The 19943-nt window shown below is 33.4% G+C and overlaps 1 protein-coding gene across 6 annotated transcripts in view; it reads left to right on the top strand.

The window, feature by feature from the left end:
- LOC114339212 (protein diaphanous) overlaps positions 1-19943 on the top strand; it is a 197929-nt gene that overhangs the window by 106471 nt on the left and 71515 nt on the right. For all 6 annotated transcript variants that reach the window (XM_028289996.2, XM_028290070.2, XM_028290203.2 and 3 more), the window contains 3 exons: positions 2879-3058; positions 12523-12839; positions 17962-18121. In XM_028289996.2, the coding sequence (XP_028145797.1) occupies positions 2879-3058; positions 12523-12839; positions 17962-18121 (657 nt within the window). The remainder of the gene's footprint in view (positions 1-2878; positions 3059-12522; positions 12840-17961; positions 18122-19943) is intronic.

Genomic DNA, 19943 nt, shown 5'->3' with positions numbered 1-19943 from the left:
GTGAAAGACTCGTGTGAATCATATGAATGTTAGTCAACTTATCGTTTGAGGTGTGTAAACAGCTTGAAGAACGGTGAATTTTGTAATCAATAATGAATAATGACATTTTATTTAGTAAATACTTATGTGGTATTAGCGGAAAGTTACAACTTGATAACGGGCATAGCATGTACTGGGTTGCTACAAAATTTAAATGGTTCATTTATTACCGTATCACCCAATAATTGGCTTGCCCTTCAATTCTAAAAAAAACAAGATCTGGCATTAACACATAAAACAGGACAACTATGCCCAGATTGCAGAAAGAAATAATTCTACCCTATTTAAATAGTAACTCACCCTGAATGACATTATAATAGAAGCCGTAGAGAAAAGCCAGAAGATAAACTGCCAAAAGAAATCCTAATATATCGAAAGAAGAAATCCCCATTTATACAAGAGAGGAGAAAAATGCAAATTAATAGGAGCAAAGAAAACCATGAACATAGAGTAGAGAGATAGGTAAAAGAATAGAAAAATCTATTGGAAAAGACAACCGAAAGCATAAACATGAACAAATGTAACAAACGATTGAAGATAACAGGAGCCTCAAAGTTCTAAGGAAAAAATTAACAAATGGCAAAAAAGAAATATCGAAATGAAAGGATAAATATGTATATATCATCACCAACAAAGATGAATTACGAATGGTAGTAGAAGATTATACAGAAGTCAACAAAACGATGATGAGCAACTAACAGAAAAGTTGAAAAATTCAGGAAAAATATTAGTGAATCACGGATCGAAACTGATACCTAATATATCAACAAACGAAATAAGGAACGTACTGAAGAAAATGAAAAGAAATAATGCTCCGGGAGAAGATAATATCGTTATATAAGCCGCAAAGATTGGATGGGATGAAGTGAAACACCTACAAAATGGCACAATCGTGTATATACCGAGTGTCTACTTATATTTTCCCCCATTTTAACTGCCTATAACTTCTAAACGGCTTAAGATAGAAATATGCGGTTTTCGATTAAATGTTTTATTTTAGTAAAAGTTTTGTCTGAATGGATTGAATTTTTTATATCGCTTTCAAATACGAAAAGAAAAATGGCGGATTTTTTAAAAAACGTTGTTGACTTTTTTTTAATGGAACACCCAGTATATTTTTTTGTAAATTAAAGGAAAGGTCATTCACCTATCCAGCGATACAAAGTTTTTCAAAATCGGTTGTCAAATCACTAATTATTTTTTAAAATGAGCGGTGCAACGTGGATATCACATACCTAAATAACATAACTAAGCAAAATGATATGTTATGTGATTTCCACAGTGCATCTTTCATTTTAAAAAATATTTGCTCAGTCATTTGACAACCGATTTTAAAAAATTTAATATCGCTGAATAGGTAAATGACCGTTTTTTCAAGCTACAAAAAAAATATACTGTGTGTTTCAATAAAAAAAGTCAACAACGTTTTTTTCCAAAACTCCGCCATTTTTTTATTTAAAAGCGACATAGAAAATGGTCATTTACCTAAAAACTTGAAAAAACGGTCATTTTCCTATCCAACGATATATATATATTTTTTTTAAATCGGTGGTCAAATGACTGAGCAATTAATTTTTAAAATGAGAGATGCAATATGGAAATCACATAACATAATATCAATTTGCTTATAGTTATGTTTTGACAGTGATTTGACAACCGATTTTGAAAAACTTTATATCGCTGGATAGGTGAATGACCTTTCTTTCAATTTACAAAAAAATATACTGGGTGTTCCATTAAAAAAAAGTCAACAACGTTTTTTTCAAAAATCCGCCATTTTTCTTTTCGTATTTGAAAGCGATATAAAAAATTCAGTCCATTCAGACAAAACTTTTACTAAAATAAAACATTTCAGCGAAAACCGCATATTTCTATCTTGAGTCCTGTAGAAGTTATAGGCAGTTAAAATGGGGGAAAATATAAGTGGACACCCGGTATAACAGGTGCAGTGGCAACGTATCCAAAGATTACTATGGAAGTAATGCTTGGTATTTAAGTTTCCGATCAGTGTATCCTCCCTATACTTACGTATGGTTCACAGACGTGGACACTCACCAAGGCCAATATGGATAAAATAGTAAAGGCACAGAGAGCGATGGAAAGATCAATGCTCGGGGTGAGGCTTATAGAAAAGAAAACAAATAAATGGATTAGAAGCAAAATCAAAGTAAAAGACGCAGGAGAACTTGCTGCCAAATTAAAATATTAACACTGGATTGAATTGGGGGAGGCCTATGTCCAACGGTGGATTACTTAAGGCTGAAGAAGAGAGAGAGAGAGGGAGGGAAAGAGAGAGAGAGAGAGAGAGAGAGAGAGAGAGAGAGAGTGAGAGAGAGAGAGAGAGAGAGAGAGAGAGAGAGAGAGAGAGAGAGAGACGACATCTTTGGTCCACTGAAAATGGCGCTGAAAGGAAATCGTTTTTAGAGAGACGAAAAAATACAAAATGCCGTATAAGAATTCTTCAACCTACAGCCACAAGAAGCATTCAAACAGGATATGCATTGGTTGGTGGAACAACATAATGTGCCTTAATTATAGTGGTAATTATTTCTAGATGAGTTTCCCGATAAGTTTTTTCTGAGTCGAAGATACATTTTAATTGAACAAGCCTAGTAAATACCAACACAATTTTTATGTTATTATTTACCGTAATAGAGATATTATAAAGCGAGAAGTCCAACAGGGATGCTTCTTGTCCCTACTCCCATTTTATATTAATAAAACTGACAAAATAAAATATGACCAAATGCTTCATTAGTAATATTTTATTTTGTTGTACATTACATTGTTGTGGTTATTTCGGTAATGTTTGATTGATTGTTTCTTTCTGTTGTTTCAGCTAGAGTCATGGTTCAAAACGAGTACTACGAAAAGGCCAGCGGGGCAAAGGCCCACTTCCACGGGGCAGGCAGCACGTCCCAATTCGGAGATAGATACAGGAGACGCTGACGATGAAGACCTAAAACTTATCGACGTCATGAGCGAGAAGGAAGTTAATGCTAAGATCGAGGAGTTATTGGTGAGTACATAAACAACCTCCTTCTCCTTCCAACATTCGTAATAGACGGAGAGCTACAGCCGAAAAATCATCGTCATAAGTAATATGGAGTTTTTCTTGTAAAATGTGTCCATTGTATATTGACAATTATGGCCCCTTTCAGGCTGACACCTCAGTGGATACAGGAAGTAGCAATAAGGGATGAAAGGGGAAAGTTAGTGCAGTCATTAAAGGTTTTCACCTCCTATTTTGTTAAACCTCTATCGATTTGCATGAAAATTGGTGACTAGTTAGGTTAGAGCATACCTCAAGAAATAAAACTGATTTGGTGCCAACTTGTACTTTTACCCTGGTGGTGAATACCACCCCTTCCCGCGGGTGAAAACAGTTTTATTAAAAATAACCCCACAAATCGATAAAAGGACAAATTTTAAGTAAAATTTGTTATATCATGTTATTAAAATAAATCAATACTTTTTGAGTTATTAAAGATCAAAGATTTGTCTATTTAAGAGCATATGCGTGAAGTTACGGATGATAAAAAGAACATATTAATTAATTGTATGTTAGTAAAATATTATTTTTATATTATGTATTTCGATATTTAATTGAATTTTTTCTATCAATATAAACTGAATATGTCCAGAAACTGGGGGTGTCCAATAATGGATACATTTGACATATTCGAATACACTTTTGCCAAATTTATAATATCGAAATAATATAAAAATAATATTTTAGTAACATACAATTAATTAATATGTTCTTTTTATCATCCGTAACTTCACGCATGTGCTCTTAAACAGACAAATCTTTGATCTTTAATAACTCAAAAAGTATTGATTTATTTTAATAACATGATATAACAAATTTTAATTATAATTTGTCCCTCTATCGATTTGTGGGGTTATTTTTAATAAAATAGTTTTCACCCCCGAGAAGGGGTGGTATCCACCCCCAGGGTAAAAGTGCAAGTTGGCACCAAATCATTTTTATTTCTTGGGGTATGTTCTAACTAGTCACCAATTTTCATGCAAATCGATGGAGGTTTAACAAAATAGGAGGTGAAACATATGTGAAAACCTTTGTTGACTGCACTAACTTTCCCCTTTCATCCCTTATTGCTTATTGCTACTTCCTGTATCCACTGAGGTGTCAGCCTGAAAGGGGTCATTATTATCAATATACAATAGACACATCATTTCACATGCCAAACTCCATATTACTTATGACGATGATTTTGCGGCTCTAGCTCTTAGACTATAATCCTTTTTCACTTGCCAAGTTGTCATGTGTTAAATCCATCCGGTCTTCTTCACGTGCCATATCAGAATAGGGAACTTGCACATTTTTTTTATTACATAATAATGTTCAGTTTTGTATAAAAATGAGATTTCCAAAATTCCACGCTTCAAAAACTCATAATAACTTAGAAGTACAAATTTAAAGTCTTCGGTATCTTAAAATAGGTCAAACGGCCCGTGACGTCACTCAGTTTAACTATATGGTTCCGTTTATGGTTATAATTAGGTATATTCTTCTTCTTCTTCTTCTTCTTCTTTAGTTTATTGGCCTCCACCTATTTTGGTATACCTCGTCGCGAAATAAAGGAAAAATATTTATATTCTATTAACATTTATCGTATGTCATTGTAATAATATATACCAGTTTGTTGACATTGGAGTTTGATATAGTTATTAAAGGAAACGAAAGAAGGTTTACTACGGAAAATAAAACCATTTTGTAAAAGTACAGTTTTCTATGAATAGTTCAAACGATCAAAACACTTGTAACGTCAAATAAATGTATTTTCTACTGACGTTTATAACGTCTAATTTAAAATTCTGTTTACTTTGTTGGAAAAATGTAAATGTACAAACGAGTGACGTCACGACGCGTTTTGGGCCACCTGTTTTAATTTGAATTTTTAATCGCCTTTGGGGGCCAAACGAAAGACCTACAAAAATTTTTTATCTTTGATACATGTTTTAAATTATGTTCTGTTGTGATGTATAACATTTTTTTCGAATTTAAAAATTTATGCAAGTTCCCTTTGGCGATCACGATCTTCTGCAATATGGAATAATGGTCCTGCATTTGATAATCTGAGTCCATTCACGAATGTTTTTTAACCAAGAAACTTGTTTTCTTCCTACACCTCTACGGCCCTCTATTTTGCCTTTAAGGATCAATTGTAGTATTTCTTATCGATTTTTCCTCACTATATGTCCCAAATAAGACATTTTCCGGTGTTTAACAGTCTTTAGCAGTTCTACAGGGTGTCCCGGAAAATAGTGCGTTCCTTTAAGGTATGGAGAGAATACACAATTTGGAACAAAAAAGTCCTATACCATTTTTTTCTAAAGTTAACCGTTTCCAAAAAAAAGTTAACATTGTTTTCCATATACCTGTATTTTAATGTTTGGAAATTTTAATAAACTGGCAACATCGTACGCACTACGGAATAATAACATAATAAGAACTCGTTTGTGATTGTGATTAACAGTATTTAAAATAATCCAACCTAATAGTAGGTAATACTTATGTATTTACTATTTGTTTACTAAAATTATTTTCTTTTGAAATGTATTGAAATACCTATTGCATAATTTTAAACGAATTACCCATCCTTTAACATAAAAACACATCTTTTAACTGAACTAGTATTATGTATTTAGTAAGGTTTAAATGGGTTGAATGCTGAGTATTGCTGAGGGCTTTAACTGAATTACATAGTTTTAATAGTTCACAGTGAACTTAAATACACCAGATAATGTCTCAGTAATTTGTTTACTTGTGAACTGAAATAACTAAGTTGTACTTACTTGAAAATAATTATTATACCGAATAGATGTTTCAAGTAACCTTTCACAAACACCATTCATAGGTAATAACATAATAGGTAATACACTCACTATTCGAAAACATTTTCGGCATTGACACTAAACAGGATTCTTTAAAACCATCTGTTTACTATCTATCTTCTATCTATTTATTTACATGGGACTATCTATGCTTAAATTTGCGTACCGCACATAGTTGTCAGATTTAAATTTGCCTACCAAAATACATTTTAATTTTTTGGTCAAACGGTTGTATTTAGAAAAAAATGTTATAAGAGTTTTTTGTTCTACATGGTGCCTTCTACCTATACCTTTAAGAAACGCACTATTTTCCGGGACACCCTGTATATCTTTGTTGACCCTCCTTAGTACTTCTTCATTAGCTTTTCTTGTTGTCCAGGGTATCTTCAGCATCCGTCTATGAATCCACATTTCCAATGCTTCAATTCTGTTCATGATCGATACTTTTAGCGTCCACACTTCTGCACTATACAAAAGTACGGACCAAACATAGCACTAGACCATTCTTTGTCTTAGTTCTAAACTGAGATGATTATTGCAAAGAAATAACTTCATTTTCATCAAAGTAGTTTTAGTCATTGCTATTGCTATTCTACTTTTTATATCTATGTATGGATCGAGCTGATCCGTTATCACTCTCCGAACAAGCTGAGAATGACGAAATTATCATAACAAAAACTTCGTTTACGCTTAGCAAACATAATTTCATAATAGTAAAATTTTCAACCGCGATATTCGATCGAATCGTCTAAACTCTAAAAACGCACCCATTTATTCTTCTTCTTATGCCGTCTTCCAACGAAGGTTGGCGATCACTTTTTTAAACGCTTCTCTACCTTTTGCAACGTGAAATATCTGTTCAACACTGAGGTTAGTCCAATCTCTGATATTCCTCAGCCAAGATTTCTTCTTTCTTCCCAAGCCTTTTTTCCCCTCTACTCTTCCTTGCATGATGACGTGTAGCAGAGAGTATTTATCGTTACGAAGTATGTGGCCCAGATACGATGTTTTTCTTATTTTAATTGTGTTCATAAGCTTCCTGCCATGTCCAATTCTTCTTAACACTTCTTCGTTTGAGACTTTTGCAGTCCAAGGAATTGTCAGAATACGCCTATATAGCCACATTTCGAATGCCTCCAATTTTTTTACGGATTGTGCTTTTAGAGTCCAAGCTTCTACCTCATATAGTAGTTGCGACCAAACATAACATTCGACGAACCTCAATCTAATGTCCATACTCAATTTCTTATTTGTAAACATTGACTTGAATTTTATAAATCCTTTTCGAGCTATTTCTATTCTGACATTTATCTCCTCATCTTGATCTAATTGTGAGTTTATAATTGCTCCTAGGTATTTATACTTCTCGACCCTCTCTATCGCTTTACCCTCCAATGTCAGATGTATGTTGTCAACACTAGTTAACAGGGTTTTTTGAGATCACCATGAATTTGGTTTTATTTATATTCATTGTTAGTCCCATCTTTTTGCTTTCTCTGTCACCCATTTACGCCAGATTTTTCTACTTTCAGTTCGGTTATCTCGAAGATGTTTCAAGATATCGAAATGCCGTTTTCAGATTTGAATTCAACAGACAAGACTACATATGAATCGATCTGTAGATCGGCTCTAAGTATTGCAAGGGCGGCGACGAACGAACGGACTTTGCGAATTTACAAAAGAAAACGTTTTCCTTGAAAATTAAATTCCGTAATAAACATAATTTCCAGACTGCGTTTTGATTTTAAAATACAGCAATTAAACGAATTATTGTGATAACAAGTCTCTTGCGGTAAATGATTTAATGATCGTTGCGTTGTTCTAGACTACCAATTAAATGGTAATTATGTAAAATGTATAAATATTTGTTCACGCTATCACTGTTAACACTGATAAATAAATTGAAGGCTTCGAAAATGTTTACTAAGTAGAAGTCTGTAATATGTTTACAATTTTCAAAGTCTTACAAATATATAGTCCGTCTGCTATAACTTTTCCCATGCGGTACGATTCATTTTCAGTAGTAATAACCCAAGGACATTGATAATTGTTCGAAAAAATTTTATAACAGATTTCGAAAGCTTGTTGCTTGGAAACAGACCGACGCCGTAGGCGGAGGTCTGTTGCCTGTAAGCAACAAGCTTGAGAAAGTTGTTAAAAAATTTTTGAGCATTTGTCAATGTTCGAGGGTTATTCGGATAGAAAATTTTTTGCTGGTTATGAAAAAAAAAATACAGAGCAGAAACTATTTATTTAAATGTGCAATTAACAATTCTTCCACCGTCCGATTTCCATCTAATTCATATTTTCTATCATTGCAAAAGTCCATAAACGCTTTCCATACAAATTTTTTACTGTAAACAGTATTCTTTGGTATATTTGATTCGATAATTTCATTAATATTCTCATCAGTATTACAACCAAATCGTGACATTTTGAAATATTGAATATTTGAAATGTCAAAATCGAAATGAAACGAAATGTAGGTATCCATAGCTACATGATTGAGTGAAAACAGCCCATGGGATCTGTTTTCAGTATAATGTTGGTTTTATTGGTTGTATTCAATCAGATGACCACAAATTAATTGATTTCATTGGATTTCTAATTGAGCAAAAAATGTTCAATCAAATTAAGTCAAATTGAAACGAACGTCGATGTGTATATACATTTTGTATACTGTATACTATATACCACACACCTCGGCGTACGTTTCACTTTCTGTTTTGACATCTAATTTGATTAAAAATGAATCGTACCGCATGGGAAAAGTTATAGCGGACGGACTATAGGATAATTCAGGAATGCAGCGTTCTAAATGTTTAGTGAAGAGAAAACATACAGGCTGTAGAGATATACCGCCTACAAATGGCAACACTGCATTTGATTCGCGCCGATTCAGGTATTCTTCATTCTAAAGTGGCAATGCAACTCAATCTCATAAGCAATGTTGCCGATTTTAACGCTTCCTTCAATCGCGTATATCTAATCGAAAACTAAACGTATTGTATGAATGATCCATGAAGGTACAGAGAAGGTATAGTCTTCTCTCTTCTCCAACTTCCTCATTTGTGTGTCTTCTCCAATCACTCTCCACTATCTTACCACTAAATATTCGGCAAAACATTCTCATTATCCAGAATTCTAACCCGGTTTGAATGGTTTTGTTTATAGTGTTTATGGCGTTTGAATGCCATGTCTTGGCACCGTAACCATCCGTAACGTTTTGTAGGTATACCTTATTTTTGTGTTCACCAGCACGTCTGGTGTCTTTGATCAAAAAATATCTCTTCTCTAGCATATTCATCCACCTTTTCAAATTTTATGACTGATGCATGTTCCAACTGTATTTAGTGGGTTTCTGGTGTGAGATCATTTTGTTAACATAACATTTAACACTTCTTTATCAAGTACAAATTCCACTGTCATGATGGATGATCGTCAAAGTCAAACTCAGAAATTCCCGATATAACGCGGAGTGCGTCAGGCGGACACCATATCACCGAAGCCGTTCACTAGGCTTTTGGGATATACACTGTGGGCCGAAATAAAGGAGTACATTTTTTTGTTGAAAATAACCTTTTTTATTTTTTGAACGATTCAATTTCTTTTTGCAGGGCTAATAGCCTAACATGTCCTCAACATGACTGCAAATTTGGAAGCAAAAATAATGTACAGGGTCGGACTTATAAAAAAAATTTATGTAACGGTGCATTTGAGCTCGTTGCAAATGAAAACTGTCTTAGCTAAAATTGAACTGATATGCTCTTTTGGTAGGTTAACTATCCAGAACACTTCAGTAAAGAGGAAATTTTTCAAAATTAACGGATTCGCAAAATATCATTTTTTATATTAGATATAACATTTTAACAAATAACACATTTATGAAAACAGTTCAATAATTTTAAAACTTAGACTAAAATATTATGAATGTGGCCACCATTATTGTTTACCACTTCTTGAAGTCATCTGTGCCATAAATTGATAGCCCCATTTATTACACCCTGTCCAAAATTGTTCCAAACAAACTGCATTCTTCCTTGAAGCTGTTCGATCATTTCAAATTGTTGTCCGTCATACAAATTTTGTTCCAAAATTCCCCCAATTGAATAGTCAACCGGATTTAATTCTGGGCTGTTAGGTGGCCACGTCTCTGGCTCAATGTAGTCCGGGCAATTTTCACTTAAGAATATCCTTGTATTGTGGGAAGTATGAGAAGGAGCACCATCCTGCTGGAAAGTGTAATCATAACATACTTCTTCAATTTCAGGTACTGCAAGATTTGTTCTTACCCCGGCATGAAGACCCCAGACGAGATTTTCCCAACATGTATACTGCAACAGAGAACATTACACCTTTTTAGAAATGACTTTTGTCACTTAAAAGATGATCTAGAGGATTTTCTCTCTTAAATTGTATGTACGTCAGAATACATCCTATTTTATTTTGGGAATTTTTATGAGGCCGTAAATAAAACATTTTTCATCTGAAAATCATATTTTTCTAATGTCTTCACGAGAGCGGAATCTTCCTTGCGGAGAGTCGCAAATTGTATCTGTCCAGTCGTTTTTCTCTTACATTGGCAGTAAGTCTTTGACAGTCAACTTTTTTAAATACTTTAGGATGGCAATCTTCTTTAATGTTTCTTCGAACTGATGTGTGGGAAATCCTAGTTTCTTTTGCGATTTTCCTTATTCCAACAGATTGGCCAGGTAGCAAATTTTCTAAAACAACCCTTACTCTAGCAATATTTTCTTCAGTTCTTGAGCTTCGCTTCCTTCCTCTTCCACTTTTATGTTCAATAGACCCATGGGTTTCCCTTAGATGTCTTAAGAACTTTCCAATCGTTCCAATATGCCAATTTTTCTCAGGAAATGTATTTACAATTTTTCTTGCACCATAATTATATTTTTCACGGTAATATTTAATTCATATTCTGTCCTCTTTGCTGAAAAGTGGCATTATGAACTGGCCAATTTACTTATTTAACTATAAATGTCAAACACATTTCAATGCAATCTAAGCAGTCATGGCTTACTAAGTAAAATTGACAAATTTGAGCGTTTGAAAATTTTTAAGATTAACAAAAATTACTGCTAATATGAGGCAAACACGATGGAAAAGACGTAATTCAGTGTTAAGAGGGTTTGGTTCGGTGAACATATTAGAAAAGTACTCGAATAAGATTTCCTAATTTAAGTAAAAAATGATATTTTATGGCGAAAAAATTTGATGGCGAAGGCGTGTTCTGAACATTATTTAAATAAAAAAAATGATATTTTGCGAATCCGATAATTTGGAAAAATTTCTTTTTTGCTAAAATGTTCTGGTATATAACCTACCAAAAAAGCATATCAGTTCAATTTTAGCTAAGACCGTTTTCATTTGCAACGAGCTCAAATTCACCGTTACATATTTTTGTATAAATCCGACCCTGTACGCTACTTTTGCTTACAAATTTGCAGTCATGTTGAGGACACGTTAGTGTACTGCAAAAAAACCCTGCAAAAAGAAATTAAATCGCCCAAAAAACAAAACTTTATTTTAAACTAAAAAATGTACTCATTTATTTCGACCCACAGTGTATATGTAAAAGGGCAAAACTAAAGAGCAAAGATAAACGAAGAAAAGCTTAGCCACCTGAGGTTTGCAGATGATAGCTGATAGGATAGATGATAGATGAGACCAAAGAACTTTTACATCAGCTCTACCTTTTCTTCCTAGAAGGGGTATTAACAATAAATATATCCAAAACCCAGATGATGTCAGAGTTAACCAAATCGTTGAGCTTCTCCGTCGTATAAGATTGACTTGGGCAGTCTTCGGCAAGAAACCACATTTTCAAATCGTTCGACACACCAATATGTCTTGATAGAAACACCTTTAATCAGTGTGTTTTGCCAGTGTTAGCTTACGGAGCGGAAACGTTGACCATGACAAGAAGAACAGTGCGAAAGATCCGTGTGTCTCAAAGGGCGATGAAATGTGCTATGTTGGGCGTTTCACTGCGAGACAAGATCCCAAACTGCCATTCACGACGAAGGAACACTGAAGTGGATTTGGGCAGGTCACGTTGCTCGAATGACAGATAATAAATGGACAAAGAATATACTGGAATGGAGACCAAGAGATGATGCCTACCGAAGCAGAGGTTGTCTACCAACACCTTGGACTGGCGATCTAAAACGTTGCCATAGGAATTGGATGCAAGAGGCACAAAATTGAAACAGATGGAAAATTATGAGTGGGATCTATGATGTCCAGCATTGGACAAGCGAAGATTGATTGATGATTTATTCTAAATAATATCTAAAGCAAAAGTCTAATAAGTCAGGAAATAAAATTCGAAATTATTAATTTTGAATTTAATTTATTAATTATTATAAAGCCTTGTTATTTTTCAGGTAATATTATTGGTTCATTCAGTTTATTTTTTGTCACATTTATTGTTAGTTTAAAAGTTGTGTTTTTTGAGTTGACGCCTCTGTTGTTTCTTTGGTCCTCTCTTTCTCCCTTTTTAAAGAGGAAAAAACTCTGCTTTTTCAAGAATCGACACATAAATTACTCTGCTTGTGGTAATCAGATATAAACTTTATATTACATCAAATTTTTATTTTACAGAGTGACATGAACCTCAACGACGACAAAAAGAAGCCCCTTAGAGAAATGCCCATGGAACAGAAACGTGCAATGTTGAAGATGCAGAACAAAAAGAAAGGACAACACGACACGGGCAGTCGATTCAACGATCCCGAAGATTATTACAGATATCTGGATCAACACATCAATCCGGAGTACTTGCAGTTGAACAAATGCCTGAACTGTGTGGAAAGCTTGAGGGTAGCCTTGACTAACAACCCAGTCAGTTGGGTAGAGAAGTTTGGGACTATAGGAGGTTTACAGAAACTTGAACAAGTATTGGATACGGGAATAAGGAAGTAAGTATGCATCATTATTGGTTTATACATTTTTAACAAAAAACATTGATATGCTCACAGCTGTTCGGTGGTCGAGACCAGGTCTGGTAGAAAACGCATTGTTCCTTGGTGATTACTCTGAGTTCAGTTTTCTAAAGCTTTAAGCACATTATCTAACAATAAAACACTGAAAACGTTTGTTTTCTATACTTCCACAAAATTTATTATAACTAAGTGACTACAGCTGTTTCGGCGGAGTGCCTTTCTCAAGTGATATAGTTTACAATGTGTTTGCCTTTTTAAGTCTTCAACTGAAGAGGTTGAGGAGTGGGGAGCTGTTTGTCTCGAGTTGGTCATTCAGAATTATATCTGTATTTTTCAGTTTATTAATTTCCATAGATTCTAAAAAAGATAGCTTAAGGCCTTTATTTTGAATATGTAGAATTTGAAACTCTTCATTGAAAGAATGATTATGATCTAGAAGATGAAGTGCGTATGTAGAAGTGTCTGTTTTTCTATTGTTGAATGCTCTTTTGTGTTCTGCTATCCGTTTGTCAAAAGTTCTGCCAGTTTGACCGATGTACGTTTTCGGACAGTCACCACAAGTTAGTTTGTACACACCACTCTGTAGTTGCTTTCTCTTTCGGCTTTTATTGTTCTTAATATATTTGCTTAAGTTGTTGTTGGTTCTGAAAGCTGGTGTTATTCCTTTCTTTTTTATGTATCTGGCTATCTTTGTTGTTATCTTGCCAGTGTATGTGAGAGAGCAGAAGGTACTGGGTTCTTTCTGTGGTGGTGGTAAAGCTGTGGCTTTACAGGAACTAACAGACAACTTGACCAATTTCTATCATATATTAATTCACTTCATAATAATATTGAGTTTACAATAGAAACAGAACAGAATAACTCCATAAACTTTCTAGATGTAACGATTTCCAGACTACACAACAAACATGAGTTCTCCGTATATCATAAACCTACCCATACTGACACAACTATACACAATTCATCATCCCATCCTACACAACACAAATTAGCAGCCTACCATAGCATGATACATAGACTGACAGAAATTCCCATGACAAAAAATAACTTCGAGATAGAACTAAACATCATTAAACAAATAGCAGTAAACAACGGCTATAACGAACAAACAGTTAACAAAATTTTAAACCAAAAACTCCATAAGAAAGCCCTGAAATTAGTGTATCCACCACCACAGAAAGAACCCAGTACCTTCTGCTCTCTCACATATACTGGCAAGATAACAACAAAGATAGCCAGATACATAAAAAAGAAAGGAATACACCAGCTTTCAGAACCAACAACAACTTAAGCAAATATATTAAGAACAATAAAAGCCGAAAGAGAAAGCAACTACAGAGTGGTGTGTACAAACTAACTTGTGGTGACTGTCCGAAAACGTACATCGGTCAAACTGGCAGAACTTTTGACAAACGGATAGCAGAACACAAAAGGGCATTCAACAATAGAAAAACAGACACTTCTACATACGCACTTCACCTTCTAGATCATAATCATTCTTTCAATGAAGAGTTTCAAATTCTGCATATTCAAAATAAAGGCCTTAAGCTATCTTTTTTAGAATCTATGGAAATTATTAAACTGAAAAATACAGATATAATTCTGAATGACCAACTCGAGACAAACAGCTCCCCACTCCTCAACCTCTTCAGTTGAAGACTTAAAAAGGCAAACACATTGTAAACTATATCACTTGAGAAAGGCACACCGCCGAAACAGATGTAGTCACTTAGTTATAATAAATTTTGTGGAAGTATAGAAAACAAACGTTTTCAGTGTTTTATTGTTAGATAAAATGAACTTCCATCAAGTAACGGTCGAATCCATCAATTATTTAAGCACATTCTTAGGTAACTAGCACAATTTTTTGCTTCTTGCGGAACAACGGTTGCAGAACTACTGATCAAATGGACAATCATAACCATGGATGGGTCTTTGCCTGTCCGGCTATGTCCTTCCATTCAGATCTCTCTTGGGCCCTTCCCCTCCATTGTCTTAATTCATAGTTTTCAAGTCGTCTTCCACATAACCATCTCTTTTTAGGCCTTCCTTTTTTTCGCCTTCCTATCGGCTTCCATTGTAATATTTTCTTTGTTAATTGATGGATTCGACCGTTACTTGACGAAAGTTCATTTTATCTCACAATAAAACACTGAAAAACGTTTGTTTTTCTATACTTCCACAAAATTTATTACAACTATGTTATTACTACAGCTGTTTCGGCAAAGTGCCTTTCTCAAGTGATATATTTTACAATGTGTTTGCCTTTTTAAGTCTTTAACTGAAGTGGTTGAGGAGTGGGGAGCTGTTTGTCTCGAGTTGGTCATTCAGAATTATATCTGTATTTTTCAATTTATTAATTTCCATTGATTCTAAAAGTGATAGCTTAAGGCCTTTATTTTGAATATGTAGAATTTGAAACTCTTCATTGAAAGAATGATTATGATCTAGAAGGTGAAGTGCGTATGTAGAAGTGTCTGTTTTTCTATTGTTGAAAGCCCTTTTGTGTTCTGCTATCCGTTTGTCAAAAGTTCTGCCAGTTTGACCGATGTAAGTTTTCGGACAGTCACCACAAGTTAGTTTGTACACACCACTCTGTAGTTGCTTTCTCTTTCGGCTTTTATTGTTTTTAATATGTTTGCTTAAGTTGTTGTTAGTTCTGAAAGCTGGTGTTATTCCTTTCTTTTTATTCCAACAAACATGAGTTCTCCGTATATCATAAACCTACCCATACTGACACAACTATACACAATTCATCATCCCATCCTACACAACACAAATTAGCAGCCTACCATAGCATGATACATAGACTGACAGAAATTCCTATGACAAAAAATAACTTCGAGACAGAACTAAATATCATTAGACAAATAGCAGTAAACAATGGCTATAACGAACAAACAGTTAACAACATTTTAAACCAAAAACTCCATAAGAAAGCCTTGAAATTAGTGTATCCACCACCACAGAAAGAACCCAGTAGCTTCTGCTCTCTCACATATACTGGCAAAATAACAACAAAAATAGCCAGATACATAAAAAAGAAAGGAATAACACCAGCTTTCAGAACTAACAACAACTTAAGCAAACATATTAAAAACAATAAAAGCCGAAAGAGAAAGCAACTACAGAGTGGTGTGTACAAACTAACTTGTGGTGACTGTCCGAAAACTTACATCGGTCAAACTGGCAGAACTTTTGACAAACGGATAGCAGAACACAAAAGGGCTTTCAACAATAGAAAAACAGACACTTCTACATACGCACTTCACCTTCTAGATCATAATCATTCTTTCAATGAAGAGTTTCAAATTCTACATATTCAAAATAAAGGCCTTAAGCTATCACTTTTAGAATCAATGGAAATTAATAAATTGAAAAATACAGATATAATTCTGAATGACCAACTCGAGACAAACAGCTCCCCACTCCTCAACCTCTTCAGTTAAAGACTTAAAAAGGCAAACACATTGTAAAATATATCACTTGAGAAAGGCACTTTGCCGAAACAGCTGTAGTAATAACATAGTTGTAATAAATTTTGTGGAAGTATAGAAAAACAAACGTTTTTCAGTGTTTTATTGTGAGATTTTCTTTGTTGTTTTTACATCTTGTCTCTGGACATTTCTTAGCCATGACAGTCTTTGACTTTTCACAAATCATACAATATATCCTTCATTCAATTCGTTAATTTCGTCGTTTTCCTGATTCTCCATGTGCCGTCTTCCTCATAGTCAAACATCAAAACCTGCTTTAGCAATAATTTTTGCAATCTTGGTACCATCAATTTCTTTATGTCCTGCCACCTATAACAAAGTTACCTTATTGTGCTTCGCCAGTTGTTTAAGGGACTGTTTGCGAAACTAAACTGAAATATTTGTCTTATGACCAGAAAATTTTGAATAATTTGAATAATTGAAAAGAGAATTATTGTTTTCAGAGCTTGAATTAGCTTTTGTGCTCCATAATGTGTTTTTTAAAGTCTACCTGCTTGTCCTATGTAGATTTTTGCATAATAGTCACAAGTTGATTAATAAACACCGCAATATGAACATTTCCTAGATCTTCTTGTGATATTTTTCGTATGTGTGCCTAGATTGATATTTTCGTTACCTAAAATAACTAAATAGAAGACATAGGAACTTGATAATTGAAATAATTTTTTTAATATAGAAGGTGTTTTCCAAGTTTGTATATGAAAGTTTTCACTTCTTTCGAAGCCTATAATGATGATGCAAAATTTGTTTTCTAACATGGAGACTGAATTAATTTTGACTACTTTGAAATTCTAAACATGCCGCTGATTTTTTTTTAACATCCAACGTTTATTGCAATCTGTCTGATCACAAACAATAAGCAATACATATAATTATTGAAAAATAACACAGATGGAAGCCGCCCAGTGGCGAGCACCCAGTAAGACATATAACATTATAATTTTAAAATAAGACATAACAATTACTTGGAACATAATACATAGATAAAATTTAGTATAGTGGACAGTTCAGACAATAAAAATATGATTATTTAAAGTCTAAGGAACATGAATAAAAATACGAAAGAAGTTTAAAAAATCACTAAAACTAAAACATGATTATTTCACTGCACTATGACACTGCACTCTGTTGTTGCTCTGATGTCCAGATGTACTAGAGGTCCAAAGGGTCAGATCTTTTTAATCGTCTTTCATGAGAAATGTTGAGCAGGTCCGTGGCGAGTGGATTTGGATGGCAGGATAGTCTGGTCTTGTATCTAGAATTTACAGCAGATATTGCTTCGCTAACTGTTGGTAGCTGTAGGTCGTGGTGCAATCTCTGGTTCGTAACATACCAAGGAGCATTGCAGATCTGGCGTAACACTTTTGATTGGAACCGTTGAAGTTTTTGAATGTTGGTATTACTTGCTGTTCCCCATATTTGTGCTGCATATAGCCACATCGGTTTTAAAATACATTTATAAATCATAATTTTATTCTCCAGGCTAAGATTTGATTTCCTACTCATGTCGCTGATGAACACAAAAATACACAGCCAAAGAAAAAAAATATCTTTAGAAATACCGATACGATAATTTATTAATTATTTTCGTTGATTTTTAGTAAAGATGTTCGACTTCAAACAGAATGTTTACGATGTTTAGAAAAATTCATGAACAATACGACGGGACTTAAAGCTTTTTTCAAATTTTCAAAAGCGCATTTGACTGTAGCCAGATGCTTGGACCACGAAAAGCCTACTGTGATGTTACAAGCCTTAAAGGTGAGTACTTCCATTCTCGGTGTAACATATTGTATTAATATCCTTCTTTCTGTGCTTTTTTTTTAACAACTTCTGATAGCTTAACATTATGGACTCAATATAAATGTATAGAAAACAAGGCTTCTAGTGGAGTCACTGAAGGTTTTCACCTCCGATTTCGTTGAACCTCCATCGATTTTCATGAAAATTGGAGAGTAATTAGAGGATACCTCAAGGAACAAAGGTGACATAATACCAACTTGCGCTTTTACCCTGGGGGTGGATGCCACCCCTTTTCAGGGGTGAAGACTATTTTATTAAAAATAACACCATAAATCGATAGAGGGACAAATTATAAGCAAAATTTGTTATATCAAGTTATTAATATAAATATCAACACTTTTTGAGTTATTAAAGACCAAAGATTTTATTTTTTCGTAAAAAATGCATGTTTTAAATCGGTTTTCCACGTATAACTCAAAAACTATAAGCTTTTACAAAATAGTTATTATTACTGAAATTGTTGATAATAAAAAACTGAATACATTCCTCACTTAAAGAACTAAACTAATGTTAGTTCAAAGTGAGTTATTGGCAATTGAATGTGTATTTTTTCGACGAGTACTTAAATCTAAGTATTCAAGCTTAAATAACGGGAAAACGATGCAATGTGTAAAATATAAATGCTAATGATTTGTCAATGTACTTCGAAATACCTATTAAATAAGCTTCAGAACAAGTTAATAGCGTCAAAATTAAGCAAGTTATGATGAAAATAAAAGAACCCTTTCGAATTTTTTAGGAAAAAGTGAAAAATAAAACATACGCCATTTCCACAAAAATTAAAATTTATAATAATCCTTACAATAACTTCTTTATATTAGCATAAGTAATGATTTCAATAATTTTAACCGGTTTAGAATACATATTTTTGAAAAAAATATATAATTTAAAAAAATCATAATTTTTAAAATTATTGTAATTTTCATATTCTTTTGATAACAACTCCAAAAATACTCAATATGCGTAAAAAATGATAAATACCCAAATTTTAGTTTATTCTGAGTCAAATGTTTTACCTGTTTTACTATTTCCATAGGGTAATAAATAACCGAGATAGAAACGTTTAAATCTTAAATTTTGCTGTGAAAACCATGCAACCGGGGCCATTTAACCTTTTATTTAAAAAAAAATGAGGGGTCTAAAAGATTAAATTCAACGTGGTTAAATAGCCCTTGGAATCAACTTCCAAACGATTTTTCGATAAACCTGATATCTTAAAAATAAACGGAGTTATTAAAAAAAAACAATCATTTTTGCGAAAAATTAAAAAAAAAGAATGTGTGTGTACTTTGTACGCACGTAAGAAGTTATACTTCTATTATATGATTATATGATTATAAACGAAATTAATATACTTTTTATTTATATTTTATTTAAATATTAAATTAATTTATACTTACTACTTCTCAAACATTTTTATTAAAACAGTGCCAAAAAACACATTAAAAATGCCACAAATGATTTCTGAACATTAATTGTCGGAAAATTTTTTAACTAAATACGTATTTTCTGAAAATAAAATTATATAATAAATATACTTACAATCATAAAATGTATAAAAAAAAATAAAAAAATAAAAGTTTCTATTGGGATTCGAACCAACTTACCACGCGGCTGGTATTTGCGTTGTATTGGGATTCACCCGCATTAAAACTTCGCCACAGAGACAGCTTGTCATTATGTGCGAAGATCGTCTAACTAAACAGATTAACCTTTTGACATTTTTAACTTATGTAAATCAAATTATTTTGATTTTGAATTGAAATGATTTAGAATTGAA

The sequence above is a fragment of the Diabrotica virgifera genome, chromosome 5 (genome assembly GCF_917563875.1).
Source record: "Diabrotica virgifera virgifera chromosome 5, PGI_DIABVI_V3a".
Lineage (NCBI taxonomy): Eukaryota > Metazoa > Arthropoda > Insecta > Coleoptera > Chrysomelidae > Diabrotica > Diabrotica virgifera.
This window is presented reverse-complemented; position numbering and strand designations above follow the sequence as displayed.